Raw genomic sequence first — 16,794 nt, 5'->3', positions numbered from 1 at the left:
TGGAGTCAGTCACAACTTGGAACAGTTACTTAAGCTATGTGAGCTGCAAGCTTCTCACTTACAAAAAGGGAACAATAGAAATTACCCATCTCTGTTGTTTGCTGTGAAGGTTAAATGAGATAATAAATGCAGAATGGCCAGTTCAAGGTCAGGATCAAAAGAAAATGCACCAAAAGCTAGCTTTGGTTGTAACTTTTGTCATTTCTATGACCTCTTTGTCAGCCAAAGGATATATATTTCTCAAATCTTTTCATTAATTCACTTGGCAATATAGTTATTGAATTTTACTAAAAGTAAGGGCATAATAACCGAGAGGTTAATTCTACTAGGGAACATAAAATAAGGATGGAAGGGGATAGCACTCATTTGGACATGAGGTCCAAATTGTGCTAGGTTTCACAGACAAGTTCTGAGTGAGCTTATGGTTGAAGCCAGAAAATTGACAGTTACCATGATGGCCTTTTTGTCTCTAAATCTGGCAATAGCCATGTACTATCAATTCCATCTCCCAAGCAGCTCTCAAATCCAACCAATTAGTCTCCAGGTTTAACGTAGCATCACCTCCTAACTGTTCTCCTGCTTCCCACCTTGACCTTCTCTCACCCATTTTCATATTCCAACTTGAGTAAAAATTTAAAAGGGCATATCTCCTGTAGTTCTCTACAGCCTACAGAGTCATGTCCAACCTCCAGAACAAGGCCTCAAGTCCCCAGGATAAATTCCCTGCTTATCTCCTACTGCTTCCTATCCATCCTCTGGCCTCCCACATAACATCCTCTCTGCCTGGCATGCCTTGTCCCAGACCTTTTCCTGGTTTCTTCTGGAATAAATGTAGGATCTCAGGTTATAGGTCATTTTCCCAGACGCCTCTCTTGGTCCTCTCACTGTGCTCCCACGGCTCCCTTAACACACTCATATCACTCCTGACCCAACCCTTGAGCAGATCTTCCAAGTCTCTGATCTTTTTGCACCATTCACTTCTTGCTCACACACATGGCGGTTGTGCTTTTCCGTGTGTGTGTGACTCCCTCATGGATGTCTGCCTCCCTTATAGACTGTTAGCTCCAGGCCAGCTGGGACTGGCAATTTTCTTGCTCATTAAGACTGCTAAATTTTAATACTAAGAAAATAAAATGTTGAAAATAAAACAATTAATAATAAGACACACTATTCCTAGGAATAATTTTTTTTAAATTTATGCACGATTCTTATTGGAAGACTTAAAAAGAAAACCTAAGTAAGAAGAGATATCAAATTTTAAGAACAGAAAAACAATATAATAAATACATCAGTTTTCCCTAAACTGATCTATAGATTTGATCAATTCTAATCAAAACATTGATAGTGAAGTAAAGAATTTGATGAGATGGTTCTAAAATGCTTACAGTAAAAGAAAGATCCAAATAGCTATCACAACACTGAGGAAGAATATTGCAGGGTGTGTGCGGTGGGGAAGGGGGCAGATTATTCCTATTAAATATTAAGAGTTAATTAGTAGAAGGCAGTGATAATTTAAATAGTGTGATATTGTCACAGGGCTGGACAAATTGATCATGAAGTCTGACAATACTAAACTTTGGTGAGAGTGCTGTGCAATGGAAGCATTTAAACCATCTGGTAGGAATCAGTTCAGTTCAGTTCAGTCACTCAGTAATGTTTGACCCTTTGCAACCCCATGGACTGTAGTATGCCAGGTTTCCCTGTCCATCACCAACTCCCAGAGCTTACTCAAACTCACATCCATCGAGTCGGTGATGCCATCCAACCATCTCATCCTCTGTCATCCCCTTCTCCTCCCACCTTCAATCTTTCCCATCATCAGGGTCTTTTCCATTGAGTCAACTCTTCACATGAGGTGGCCAAAGTATTGCAGTTTCAGCTTCAGCATCAGTCCTTCCAATGAATATTCAGGACTGATTTCCTTTAGGATGGAGTGGTTGGATCTCTTTGCAGTCCAAGGGACTCTCAAGAGTCTTCTCTAACAGCACAGTTCAAAAGCATCAATTCTTCAGCATTCAGCTTTCTTTACAGTCCAACTCTCACATCCATACATGACTACTGGAAAAAACGTAGCTTTGACTAGACGGACTTTTGTTGGCCAAGTAATGTCTCTGCTTTTTAATATGCTGTCTAGGTTGTTCATAGCTTTTCTTCCAAGCGTCTTTTAATTTCATGGCTGCAGTCACCATCTGCAGAGATTTTTGAACGCAAGGAAATAAAGTCTTTCACTGTTTCCATTGTTTCCCATCTATTTGCCATGAAGTAATGAGACCAGCTGGAGTAGGAATACTACTTTGGAAAAAGAATTTGGTATTGCACATATCACTCCAAGTTCATTGTTTAAAAGAATCTTTTACAAGGGCCCCATGTGACTTGTATAAGAACATTCATAGATGGAAGTAACTCCATCAATAAAAGAATAAGTAAAGCATGAAATAGTCCCACTTTTGCATATTACCAATACAGTGAGTGAACTACAGCTGAAAACCATAACATGGATGAATCTTAGAAAAATCATGAGTGGGCAAAAAAAAGAAACAATGGCTTGATGACATAAAGTATGATACAGTTCTCATAAAGTTTGAAAGCATATAGAAAAACTATAAATAAAAATTCAGTATAAGATTTACCTCTGGGGATGGGGGAAAGGACCATGGGGAGGAGCACATAGGAAAGTTGGACAGTTTTGGCAATGGAGCTTATAGTCAGTGAAGAATTCATGGGTTTTCATTTTAAGGTAATCTTCAAGGCCTTGAAAAATTGCAATAGGGGCCATGTGGCATAACTCCTTAACCTATTTTTTCTTAAGCTGTTCAAGAAAAATGAATAAGCTGCAGCTTTAGACATCCCCAAAGCTCCACCCTTTCCCAAAGCACCATGACCAGCCAAACAAACATGGATACAAACAAGGCTTGACATGACAGCCTTTCACAAGGAATTTGCAGTCATGAGAGAAAACTCCTCAGCAGAGACTGTTGCCTTTGCAAATAACATGGCCATACTTTTTTGCCCCAACATTTTCTGCATCACTTGTGGGAAAGTAGAAATTGAAATTCTCAAGTTAAATAAAATTTTCCCATACTTCCCCACTCTAGCTGAGTAGGGCTAAATTTTCCATGAATGCCGTTTTCTTTGGTAGCATAAAATCTTAGTGAGCCATGTTCTCTGCTTTATTTTCTTTGAACTTTACGTCTATTTTTCCATAGACATTTTATATACAAAGAAAGAACGTTATAAGATACTTCTTCGTAAGTCACTCAAATCATCAGGGTACATATTCATTGTTACTGGTTTCAGGATATCAGGAAGTCTAACAGAGGAGGCCAATGAGTTAACCCTTGTAAGGTCGACTTGATTCACCACCATGTTTTCATTTCGTAGCCATAGGTTTCATAACAAGTTTTGAGTCCCATTTTGTTTTTAACTTTTTAAATTTTGTATTGGGGTCTAGCCAGTTAACAATGTGATAGTTTCAGGTGAATAGCAATGGGTTGAGTCCATTTTTTAATGCAAGCTCTTATCTTGAAGATGTTTTATAGCTCCTTCCTATGGTAGATTATTCATAAAAATGACCACAGTAATTTTCCCATCCAGAATACATATCGCTTTGTAATGTGACTTTATCACATTTTGCATCAAGAGTATACTTCCCCTTGCTTTGAATCTTGGCTGCTCTTGTGATAATCTGACCAAGACAATACAGTGAAAATGATACTGCAGGACTTCTGGTTTTGAGCCTTAAAACTCTTATACTTCAGTTCCCACCATCTTGGAATACTGCCCTGAGACCACCATGGGAAAAAGCCATGGCTAGCCTACTGGGAGGCACATATTAGAGCACCCTTTCCCTGTCAAATCCCAGGTTAACTGGTCACATAAATGACCTCAGGTGAGAATCTGAGAACTTCCCAACCAGTTTCAATCTAAATGACTGAGCCACATAACTGTGAACTAATGGGCTTCCCCAGTGGCTCAGTGGTAAAAGAATCCACCTGCAATGAAGTAAATGCAGGTTCGATCCCTGGATTGGGAAGATCCTCTGGAGGAGGAAATGGCAACACATTATAGTATCCTTGTCTGGAAAATCCATGGACAGAGGAGACTGGTGGGATACGGTCCATGGCGTCGCAAAGAGCTGGACACAACTGAAGTGACAGAGCACACATACAGAGAACAGTTGCTATTAAGCCACGAAGTTTGGAGAGTGGTTTGTTATATAAGCCATAGATAACGCATACAGTTCCCGTCACTTTTTTTTAACCTCTTTCTGCATGTGATGTGGGGGGGGGGGTGTGTGCGCCACATTTACTGTAGCTCCTTCATCAGATTTTGGTCAAATTGAAAAAAATACCCTTGACTGTACCCAAGGGTCCTGGAGAAGAAGGTAAACTAGATAATTCAAAGAATTAAATATTTCATTTAAAAGGAATCCCATAGTTAGAATCTTTAGAATGAGTTATTTAATAATGAGACCTGTCAGGTAAATTCTTTTTCAGAATAGAGTATGTTCAAATTATTTTTATACTTTCTTATTATAAGACATTTCTCTTCTTTCATGTCAACAATCTCACATATCCTTCTGTTCCTTCCACATGACTTTCCACATTTCTATTCCTTTTTGAATCTGTCTGTTTTCTCTGTCCTGTGCTGGACATCCTTACTGTCCACTTCAGGTTTGTGATAGAAGGACTCAATGGACTAATGCATATGGCTATAAGACATCACCTTCCATACCTCCAAACTACATCCCTGATTTCTCCACAGTCCCCTCTATACTGCCTTGTGTTTCTTTTCCTAATAAACTTCACTCTTCTCTTTGCTCCCAGAAATACAGCCCGTGCCTGCTGTGATATGGATATGAGAAACCACACTGCTAAGCAGCTCAGGCTGTACTTGACAGATTAGAGATTATTTTTTTCTTATTTGGCTGTGTCAGGGCAGCAGCGTTCTTTATTTTTCTCTCTGACAGCAGTGACAGCTATTACTGTGCCAGCTCCAAATCCAGAGAGTAAATGAATGCACTGAAGAGGCATGGGGCCTTCTAGTCAGACTCACGACAGCCTCCTGAGCTCTGCTGGGCTGCAGCCTCCTGAAAATGGAGTCTCAGAGAGCAGCAGCCCAGAGTCAGGGGACAGTGAGAAAAACATGGTTGGGAAGGAGGGGAAAAGAGCAGGGAGAAACAAGAGAGAAGGTGGAGATAGATGAGAGAGAGGGAAAATAGAGAGTTTTGTGGTTGATAAGAATTAACCAGGGGATACTGGCAATACACTCTTGGCGCCTTTGCATCTCTGCTATTGCCTGCCAACCAGAGTTCTTCTTATTAAAACACACACAAAGAGAAACAATAGAAGAAAGAGTTTCCCAGAAATGAAGTGAGCAGCATAATCAAGCTGCTTATATTCATAAACCTATTAGATAGCCCCTTCAACTTGTTTTCCCTTTTATTTTCTTGTTAATACAATTGACACATGCAGGAAAATATATATAAGATATATGCAAATTTTAAATTATAATAGTATACTGACTACCGGGAAACCCACTTCCAGCTACGAGACAGAATATTACCAATAACTTATTCCCCCTGTGTGTTTCTTTCCATTCCATTCTTTTCCCTCTTCCCCAGAAATTACCACTTTGCTGAATTTTGTGATCTTAATTCCCTATTTGCTACACATATACGTATATGTATTCTCACCTATATGCACGTATGCTTACACGATATTGTTTAATCTTGGTCATTTATGAACTTTATAAAAAGGTAACATGGGACTTGATTTATTGATCTTACATTGTTTCCAAGGTTCACCTACATTGGCATCAGCAATTTTATTTATTTCATTGGTTTGAGCGCTGTATAATATTATATACATTCATTTTCCTTTTTTTCATGAAATATGAGTTGTCTACAAGTGTCTGCTACTATGAATAATGTTGATACAAACATTTTTATACATGGTGCATGTGTGCAAGAGGGTCCCTAAGGAAAACACTCAGAAATATAAGATATACAAATAAGTCCAAAGTATGTAGGAATGTATTTATAAATTTTAAAATTATTTACTCATAAATGTAAACACTGGAATAAAGTTATACTCTAGAGTAAAGAAATAATAATAGACAAGGTACTCATAAAGAATGGTATCTGTTTAAGATATAAAGACTAATTATTAAGCCATCATAATTAGGACTGTGTGGTACTGGTGCAGGAATAGATTAGAGATCAATTAGAAAGAATTAATGGCCCAAAACAGAAACCACAACACATAGTACAGGAGGCACTGTAGATCCTGGGGGAAAGTGGGACAGGACAATAAATGATGTTAGAATAATTAGTTGTCACTTTGAGAAAGAAAAAATTTAATTAGATGTCTATTTCATTTTATACACAAAAATCTATTTCAGAAAATGGACTTACTGCAAAAGGCAAAACTTTAATACACTTTAGAAGAAAATGTCTTTCTGATTCTGGGGCAAGGAAGGATTTAGTAAATAAAATTTTAAAATGCTAGCCATAAAAGAAAAAAATTATAAGTTTAACTACATTAAATTTTAAAAATTCTGTTCATTAAGAGAATCATGAAAAAAGTAAAAGCATAAGACACAAACTGGAAGAAAATATTTGTGGCATCTGTAACTAAATATAGATTACCATGTAGAATATATAAAGAAACCAGGCAAAATAATGAAAATATGATAAAACAACAAGTATAAAAATATGATAAAACAACTCATTAGAAAAGTGGATAAAAGGTTTGGTCAGGTATCATATGAAAATATAATCTATTTCACTAACAATCAGGGAAATAAAAATAAAGACTACAGTAGAAAAAAAAAGACTACAGTAGAATTTCATATTATTCCTATTAAATTGCCAAAAATTCCAAAGAACAATTGCTTTGAAGATTATTTTTCATCTGTAAAAATGAATATCATGTTGTAGACCCTACCGCCGGCACTTCCACTCTTAGGCATGGATACAGAATGGTCACCAAGTCTGGGAACACAGGCAAATACCTGATAGTTGGTTTATTGTTATTACTCTATAGTACAGATAAAATAATAGCACGCATATTTTGAGAACTCTTCCGTTTTAATTAAACATGGAGATGTGGCAAATCCTTCCTTCCCCACCTCTCTCTTTGCTTAGGTTCCTGAAAAACATGTTCTTTGGGAACTGCAACTCTCTAGCAAAGCTGATGAGACAGTGAAATCTACATAGACTCTCTCTCATAAAAAATTCATGGATGATTTAAGGGGGTTGACTGCCTTGCTGAAGTCCTTCCATGCACATCTAATGGTCTGTGTTTCCTGGATTAAGAACTGGATTAGGAACTAAGAACTGCTCCAAATCATTCTCTTTACAGCGTTAGAGCTTAAGGCACTGACACATTGGCCTCCATCCATGAACTATACTTCTTCAGATTTTGATTCTAGACCCTTGTTCCTTCTTCCAGGTTTAGGAGTCAGTCTTTTGAGACTGCTGAAACTCAGCAAACCTTATCCCTTTCAAGGACAGAGAAACACTGATTCCAGAACTAGCTCCATGGGCACTCAGGCCTACAGGCCCCAGCTCAGCAGGCATGATCACACAAGAGGGTAGTGTCAGGCATGCTTCTCTGGGGTATTAGAGAGTCCAGCAGGTAAAAAAACATTCCTGAAGAATGTTGATATGAATAATATAAACAACCTCACACTTGAATTCAGGTTTTCCAGAGTGAGTTACCCCAAATCCAGCAATTCTAAGGAAGTAAAATGAAGTCATACCATCCCTCCAACTATCTCCAGTTAGAAAGGACAGGTTCAATTTCTACATTGCAGTTATATTCATAGCTCATTATCAAACATTCATATTTTTCATAATTGCTAGGATGAGATGGTTGGATGGCATCGCTGCCTCATGGACATGAGTTTGAGCAACTCCAGGAGATAGTAAAGGACAGGGAAGCCTGGTATGCTGCAGTTCATGGGGTCGCAAAGAGTCAGACATGACTGAGTGACTGAACAGCAACAATGATAAATGAAAATATGAAATTACTGAGGGCTTGGTTTGTCTTGCATATATAATTATTAACTACAAAACAATATAGGAAATATAACGTATCATCTTAGGAGGAAGACAAAGAGATTCTAAGAGTATTGCTCTCAAGTCAGACAGGCTGTGCCATTTATTACCATTTACTTACTCTGTAACCTTGAGCGCATCTCAACTTCCGCATCCTTGCAAGTAAAAGAAAGATGATAATAGTACCTGTCTTATAGGGGCATTATGAGAATAAGATGAGATGAGATAATACTTGTAAAAAGCATAGGTCAGTGTCTGGCACATGGAATCCAATTTAAAAAGTGAGCTTTTCTTAAAATTAACACCCCATTCTTCATCATTTAGATCCATACCCCCTTTTTCGAAATATTTTTTTTAAACTGTGGTATTTATTTTAATTTGCCCTTAACAGAGAAGCTAAAAGGATATCATTTTCAATTCTCTTAAAGAAGTGTTTCACAGATGCTGATCAGTTCTTAGGACAAAAATGTACATGATGACAGTAAGCATTAGGTAGGTTGGCACTGTGATGATGCACCTATGTGACCATGAAAGTAGAGACGCTGAGTCAACAGTAAGGGAAGAGCTCTCAACGACTGAGGAGATGAATGGCAAAATAATTCAAATACATGGATTTTATTTAAAAGCAGAGATGTATTTTAAATATTTCTTAAGTGATAAAACGGGGGAGACAACTAGAAAAGATGGTCCCATTAAGAATACTTTAACCTTAAAAAAATGTTTAAAGGTTTCTTCGACTTTATTGCCAGGGGGATATTGTTAAACTTTCCCATGTAAACTGAAAGATGACTTACATCTCATTTTTTAAATGAAATGAAGTTAATAAAATTTAAGAACTTTTTCATTTAAATGGACCCACAATCTCAAATCCTATAGGACATCTGAGTCCAGCTCTAGCACAGCCTGTAGTTTGATTACAGGGTTTACCAGCAGAAGATTATGGCCCACAAGCTGAGTTTTCATTCATATTCCACAATCACTCTTCATGACCTTCACATCCTCATACATTTCTCATCCTGAGATTCATGGGCATCTGTCAGCTGACTCTCCAGCACTCCAGTTCCCACATTCTCTTATATCACTCTGTGAGACTGACTCTCCAACATGGAAAATTGCACAATATTCCTAATACCCACCAGGACTACCACACTTGATAGTATGTAAAATCCAACGTCTTCATCCCTCTTCACTAAATTACTACCCAGGATCTACCCACTTTTTAAAATTGTTCTCAGACTCCATTCTAACTAATTGTCCTCAGTCCCTTCTCTTGCCTATTTTATCCAAATATAAATATATCTGCATAAACTCAGGCATTCCTTCTTTCCCTTAAAAACGTGGATTTCTTTTTAGATGGGATTCTTGATAAAAATCTCTCATGTCTATGAGTACTTTTAAGGGGATAAATAAAGAAACATGTGGCATGTTAGTAAATATTTATTCTATCATTTTATTTTTTAGTTTAATATTTTAAGTGTTTCTAGTGCTAATAAAGAATAGAAGTAAAGCAGTTTTTTGGCATGAAGAATATGACTCAGAAGCCAAACTATTTGGTTACTAATATCAGCCCTACTACTTCCACTGTGTTACTCTCTCTGAACCTCAGCTGTCTCAACTGTTAAATGAGGGTAATAATAGTATCTACTTAATAGGATTATTTGGAGTATTAAATGAAATAATCCATGTAAAGCACTTTTTAAAAGGGCACGGTACATATCAAGCTTTCAATAAATGTTTGTTATATTGTTTTTGTCACTATTAATTTATCAGAAGAATAGAACTGGTTATTTTCTAAGATTTAAGTTTAAATTTGAGTGATTCACAAAATGGGAGTTACCAAATTATGAAAGTATAATTTTGGTCTGAGTTTTTAAGTGTGTGCCTTTTCTTCAGTGGACTTCCCTGGTGGCTCAGTTGGTAAAGAATCCACCTGCAATGCAGGAGACCACCTGTAATTCAGTAGACTTGGATTCAATCCCTGGGTTGGGAAGATCCTCTGAAGAAGGAAATGGGGGATTTCCTTATCTAAGAGACCCATATTGTTTGTCATGGAATTTATTATGTAATATAATTGCTTTAAACATAAATAAAATTTATCTTAGGTGCTGCTTATGGAATGTTTTGAGCATACTATAAATTAAACTGGGGCTTGCCAGGTTGCTCAGTTTTAAAGAATGTGCTTGCCAATGCAGAAGACGTGAGTTGATCCCTGGGTCAGGAAGTTCCCCTGGAGAAAGAAATGGCAACTCACTCCAGTATTCTTGCCTAGATAACCGTATGGACAGAGGAGCCTGGTGGGCAACAGTCCATAAGGTCACAAGAGTTGGACATAACTTAGTGATTAAACCACCACTAGCTTCCCTTCAAAATTTTTGAAATTGTACCTGGAGAGCAGCATAGAAAAATGATTGTTTTTCATCATACAGTACCCCAAACAACTGAACCTGCCAATTTCTCCCTCTATTTCTGCCCACAGCATAAGTGTGGAGTCACCCATCATCTCCCAGGGATTGAATCCAATGGTTATCTATGTCTGTCCCACTTGACCACTCCCCTTCTTCAGATAGTGCTGTCGCCCAGATATCTACCTTTCTCACTCCATATATTTGCTCTGCATGACCTCATTCTCTCAGGATTTCAATAAATTGATGACTCGATGTCCATCTTTACTGCCACTGATACTAAGCCCTCATCATTTCCAACCTAGCTTGGAAACTGCCTTGCTGCCTTTTTTCCACTTCACATGGCCACCAGAATGACCTTCCTAAAGTGTAAATCTGACCTTGTCACTTTCGAGCTAAAGCTCTTTAAGGGTTTCCCTTACCTTGCTGCATAAGATCCTAAAATCTTTAATTTATTTATCCCTTCCACATTTTAATCCAATGATCCACATTAGGAAGGCACCCTACAAGTTTTTGTTGTTCAAAGAACATGGTTCTAAAGGATTTTGCCAGGGCTGCACATCTTATTCAAATCACTTTCCATTATAAATGGTTAACTGCAGCCTTAAATATCAATTAGAAGAGCTTCTCAGCTCCAATAAATATATATTACTGTTTCTCTTGAACTGAAATTTTTAAGAACAAGTCAATTACATACAATGCATACATGCTAGTATACACACACACACATACTATATATTGTGCTTTAAAAAATAGATGTATAGAGTTTTAATAATAGCAAAAGCATGTTATGTAAATGCATAAACAAGTATACTTGAAATCTGTTATGAAAGGAAACAGAGTAATAATGAAACTGATTATGCCATAATTTGATAATATTGTCTACAAGTTTAGAATTTAGATCTGTTATAAATTTCAGATTTCCATATTACAGAACTCTAAAGATCAGTCTTTGCTCTAAACTGAGAGTGTCTGTTGAGAGTTCACACATCTCAGAGTCTTAAATCAATGTATAGGAATAATGATTAGGGATTTGTAGAAATTAAAGATAAATTGTTAAATAAAGAGAGGGTGATAGCAAGATACTGCTGGATCAAGAGCAGCAGTTTTAATTTTGTCCTGACCAAGGTCCTACTTCTTATAGATGGTGAGACTGAAACAATTAATTAGCCTTTCAAGATGTTACACTTCTCATCTTCAGAAGGAAGAGTATAATCACACAGATCTCTGAGGCCCTTGCCAGCTTTGAAGTTTGAATATTTAGCTACGGCATACCCACAGAACAGAAAAGCCCTCCTTTGAACAAGCTTCCAGCAGGATCCAATCCACTGTGACTCTCAAACACAAACAGTTGTTAGACCTCTTAGCTGTCCAGACTTTATGAGGCTCCCCAGTTGACATCTCTGCAAGCCTCCAGCTTCAGTTTTTAAAATCTTCAGCTTCCTCACTAACTTAACCATGCTAGACATTTTCATATAATGTAGCCTGAGTTGTTCTAGGCTTGAACCAATAAAAATTTAAGAGCGAATTCAACATAACCCCCTCTACTCCCCATTTTCAGGTCCAAGTAATGATAGCTCCTCAGCCTTCCAGTGACACACACTAAACACTTCATAAGAAAAGGGCTGGGTGAGTGATTAATGTGTGTTTTTAGCCTCAGTTTCTTGTTTTAGGGATATAACAGCTGTATGCAGTAAAATTTCAGGGTAGAACTGGCTGTATTAGACAATTTAAGACATCCACACCATCATAGTCAGAGCAGCTGAATATGTTTTCTACAGCGCAGATTTAATGCATTGGATAGAATTGTAAGTGAATTGGATTGGCTTCACCATTTTCTACCACATTCTGCTTTATGATGAGTTGCAAGCCAGAGTCTGGGGCTCGCTGCATAACCAATAAAATATAAATAGAAAAAAACAAGCCTGCATTCTAAAGTGTATCGACCAAAAAGCCATTCCAGCATTAAACAGCTCTGCTGATATTTAGAATGTCTGTCTCAGACTGCTCTCGTGTTAACTTTCCCTTAGAAAGAAAACCCCTGACATATATTACTATTGTACTCCTGTCAAATACAGGTAAGATCCTGCAAAGAAGATGGAAAAAGAATACAACGTGCTTATCTGCATTATTTAAGCCAAAAAAGGCAATGTGTTTCACATAACTCAAACCAAATTAGCCACATTGTCTAAGTCAGAAGTTCAAAACTCACAGGGAAAATCCAACAATCTAATTCTAGTTTGCTTTGATTTGAAGCCTTGTGTTTCTCAGAAGACATGCAAGCCTTGGAACTGAGTCAGAAAAGCATGTCAAGATGTGATATACTGAAAGAAAAAAAACAAACAAACAACAAAAAACCATTCACCCAGAGAGTGTGAGGCTAGGAAATGTGAGATTGGCCCCACAGCCTTCTGGAAGTTAAGCTCCAAACGTCACTTACCCTATGACAATGCAGGAGATGGCCGTTCCCAAGAAGGCATATGTTAAAATAGATCCCAAGTTTTGAAAAAAGTGTCTCTGGGGAGGAAAAGATAGATTTCATATAGTACATCAGATTTTTTCTTCTTAGCATAACAAGAAATAAAAACAAATGCATGTGTTTTCACAGCCTCTCCCTTTCCTCACTGTTAAGGCCAATTTTGTTTTTGGAGCCTCAGTTGCTGGCCGTATTGTACAAAGAAACCTTAGCTGATTAACACTGTAAAGGACAGAGGTTTCCAACAAATAGGGAAAAAGTACATCTGGAAAGCGACAGGCCAGAACTGGCTGGCCCTGAGAGAGGAGGAAGGGATTGGGGCAACGCTCATGCAGGACTCTGGAATGATGAAAGGAAGACAGAGTTTTTAAGAAGTTCTGTTGTCACTGAAACCCCTTTAGCACTTTAAATATACTGTTCTAAAAGATTTAAGTTGCCATTTGACTTTTACTGGATCTCTGATTTACTGTTTTTCTGAAAGTGATGAAACCGAACCTTAATCACCTACAACAGTTTATTTTAATGAATCACACAAAATGATGCTTAGTCTTGCGGCTGGGATGAAGAAGGATGAGCGGAATAAATCCAGCTTTCTAAATCTTTTCAAACGCTTGCTTGGAAAAACTCCCTTCCAGTTCTCTAAGTGGTAGCTAAATAGCCAGAACTGACAGCAAGAGGGAGCCCAAAGTACACAAGAAAATCAAGTCTGTACGAACAAGGAAAGGCTGCTGAAGCCTACAGGCCAAAGGGCGGAGAGCCCAGGAATCTCTGGAATCAGGGGTGGGCAGCGGGGAAGCAACCACACTAACTCTGCATCGCAAAACTCATTCAGGCTGGAGCCTCCATCTGTGGCCCTGGTGAGGCTAGCTTGTAGACTTTGGTGTGAATTACTAATTTAGGAAATGTACATATTCAGGCTGCATATAAGTAACGTTTTGCAAGTGCAAAAAAATGCGAGACTGAACTTTCTCTCTATAAATTCAATGTTAATTAACAGCAAACCCTTTGGTTATAATCATCTAGAATAATATTGCCCAACAGAAATATAATGTAAATCATATATGTCATTTAAAATGACATATGTAAAAAAAAAATAAAATGACATATGTACTTTTCTAGTAGTCATATTAAAATAAGTTTTTAAAAAGTAAAATGAATGTTGATACTATAATGTATTCAAAAATTATCATTTCTACATGAAATAAACATAAAACATTGTTGAAATATTTTACATTCTTTTTTTATACTGAGCCTGTAAAATCCAGTGCATATTGTACACTTAAAGCACATCTTCATTCAGACTAGTCAAGTTTCAAGGGCTTAATAGCTACACGTGACTAACAATCAGTATACTGGAGAATTCTAAGCATGTCAGATTTTTATCTGTATCACATAATCTAAGATAATGATATTTTTACCAAATAGGTAATCACGTAAAATAAAATGACACTTTTTTTTTCAATAGTGCTGGCAAGAGTCTCTATTTAATGATAAAAGAAGAAAACAATCACTGTATATTTACCTTCTTTAGACTATATCCAGCATGAAATATAATTGGCGGCAGTAAAACATTGAAGAAGATTTCTGGATCAAATGTCATCTGCCAAAAAACACAAATGTGTAGTTATGAACATGCTCTTTTGGGCTAATAAAAATAAATTTAAAAAAAAGTTATAGTTTCCTTTGCTAAAGTTGTATGAGACATATTAATATGCTATTAAATTAGCAGAGATGAAAATAAGAGAAAATGCAAACTTAGAAATTTATGATTGACTATAACTTATAAAGTAATATTTTAAATGTAAAACTTACACTCCATTCTGTAGTTAATATGAACAACATAAAATCTGAAAGAAACCTTTCTAGGCAAAGAAAATTTTTTGTTTTTATTTTGATTAGTTATTCATTCTTCATATTTTAAATGCCTTTATTCTATTTTTTTTTTTTTTTTTTTTGGTTTCTGACATGATTTATTTAAAGTTTTCCCAAATAAAACATTTTTAGAAATTTAGTCTTAGTTTTCCCTACTTTATCCTATTCCAAAGTTCAGAATATTTTCCAGACTCTGGAAAGACACACTTGAAAGAGAAATAGGATTTTTCTGGTATTTGTTTATTGGCTTTTACTTAAATGCTAAAATAAACTTGGCAAAAATTCCCTCGTGTGAAGTACGATGAAATGAGATGCAGAGATTCTTGAATCCAATACATGCTCTGTGCTGAGTAGTCTGAAAATGAAAACTAATTTAACCTTTAAAACCTTCCTTGGATTCATCCTCTTCTCTTACACTCTGTCTCTCGCTCCCATCCACACACACACACATATACACGTGCGCGCACACACACATACACTGCCATTCGTTATTTCTCCACTAAGGCCTTCTTACCATTATAACACTCATCAAAATCTTTCAGATGTACAGGTCTCACAACTACACTTTCTATACTTTTTTGCCCGAATTCTCACTCATCTCTGAAGCTGATTCTCAAAAACAACTTCTCTCTGAAACACGCTCTGACTTCCCCAGTCAAAGCCGACTGCTCTTTCTTCTGTGGTCTTTCAGCACTTTGTACCCTCGCTTGTAGCATGTTTCATAACATAGCTTATCAGTTTCTGTTTGACTGTTTTCTCCAATAAACTGGGAACCCATCAAGGATCACAGTGATGCCTTGGTTAATTCTGTGCTGCTCTCATCCCTTCCAGGGCTAACTTATTGCTCGATATATTTTTCTAAATTGGGAAAAAAATTAATTGCCTTTGAAAGTCAAATCTATTAAAATGGAGTGAATTATGAAAAAGTGAAAATGTTAGTCGCTCAATTGTGTCTGACTCTTACGACCCCATGGACTGTAGCCTACCAGGCTCCTCTACCCATGGAATTCTCCAGGCAAGAACACTGGTTGCCATTCCCTTCTCCAGGGCATCTTCCCCCCTGGAGCAAACCCAGGTCTCCCACATTGCAAGCAGATTCTTTACCACCTGAGCCACCAGGGAATTATATATATTTATATATATCTCCCTGAAAACCTTACATATCACAGGTAAGAATTACTTAATTAAAAACTAAGAAAAGTTTTTCTTAACTCCACTATTTACTTTGGGTCTAATTGAGCATTGCCAGAGTCCCTCTTCTCCCTTCCCCACACTGGCCCCTTGGCTCTGCTCATCTAATATTTGGGAAGGGGTAGGCTGCAGAAGTAGGAACCATGTAACTCAGTTGGGTGCCCACTTATAAGCCTAGTTACTCTCTCACTGATGCCACAACCTCTTGGACCAGTGAGCATTCAGGTAGAACAGCTTGGCCGATCCAGAGCTTTCTTGTGCCTCTCATGTTTTTTCATCTTTAAGATGAATACAATAATTTTATACCTAATTTCTAAGGTGGTTGTACAAATTAAGTGAATTAATACTTGTAAAGCTCTTGTAGCATTGCTTAACATCTAGTAAGCACTTTTAAGAATTCATTACTAAAGAAAATGAAATATCTGAATTAATATTGTAAAGTTATATGATTGAAGAAACTGCCCCATTGTCAGGAACTCTTAAGTGTTACAACTGTGCAACATTTGGGCAAAGAGATTACTTCTCCTTCTAAATTTACTCTTTTTTTCTAAGATTATCTAAAACACCATTATTGATCTATTTTTGAGGCCTCTTCAAGAGTCTATCAGTTGCATATTTGAAAGCTTTTGCAAAGAGATGTATTTCTGTTCTGGAGGAGTGAAGCCATATAGCTGTGATCTGTGATCATCTGGAAGAGAGGATTACAGTGGCACAACATCTTGGGCAGAAAATCCCTCGCCTCTGCAGTTTTTCTGCAAAAATCAGGTTAATCACTCAACCAGAACATTTCA

The 16,794-nt window shown here is 37.1% G+C and overlaps 1 protein-coding gene across 1 annotated transcript in view; it reads right to left on the bottom strand.

Annotated features, from left to right (window-relative positions):
* The window catches only part of SLC9A9 (solute carrier family 9 member A9), a 640,527-nt gene that overhangs the window by 568,064 nt on the left and 55,669 nt on the right, over nt 1–16,794 (bottom strand). Inside the window, exons 3-4 of the mRNA XM_065942379.1 lie at nt 14,463–14,540; nt 12,905–12,981 (exon numbers count right to left, since the gene is read on the bottom strand). Of these exons, the coding sequence (XP_065798451.1) occupies nt 12,905–12,981; nt 14,463–14,540 (155 nt within the window). The remainder of the gene's footprint in view (nt 1–12,904; nt 12,982–14,462; nt 14,541–16,794) is intronic.

This window comes from Muntiacus reevesi, chromosome 8 (assembly GCF_963930625.1).
Source record: "Muntiacus reevesi chromosome 8, mMunRee1.1, whole genome shotgun sequence".
NCBI lineage: Eukaryota > Metazoa > Chordata > Mammalia > Artiodactyla > Cervidae > Muntiacus > Muntiacus reevesi.
The sequence above is the reverse complement of the archived record's forward strand: the minus strand, read 5'-3'. Positions and strand labels throughout refer to the sequence as shown.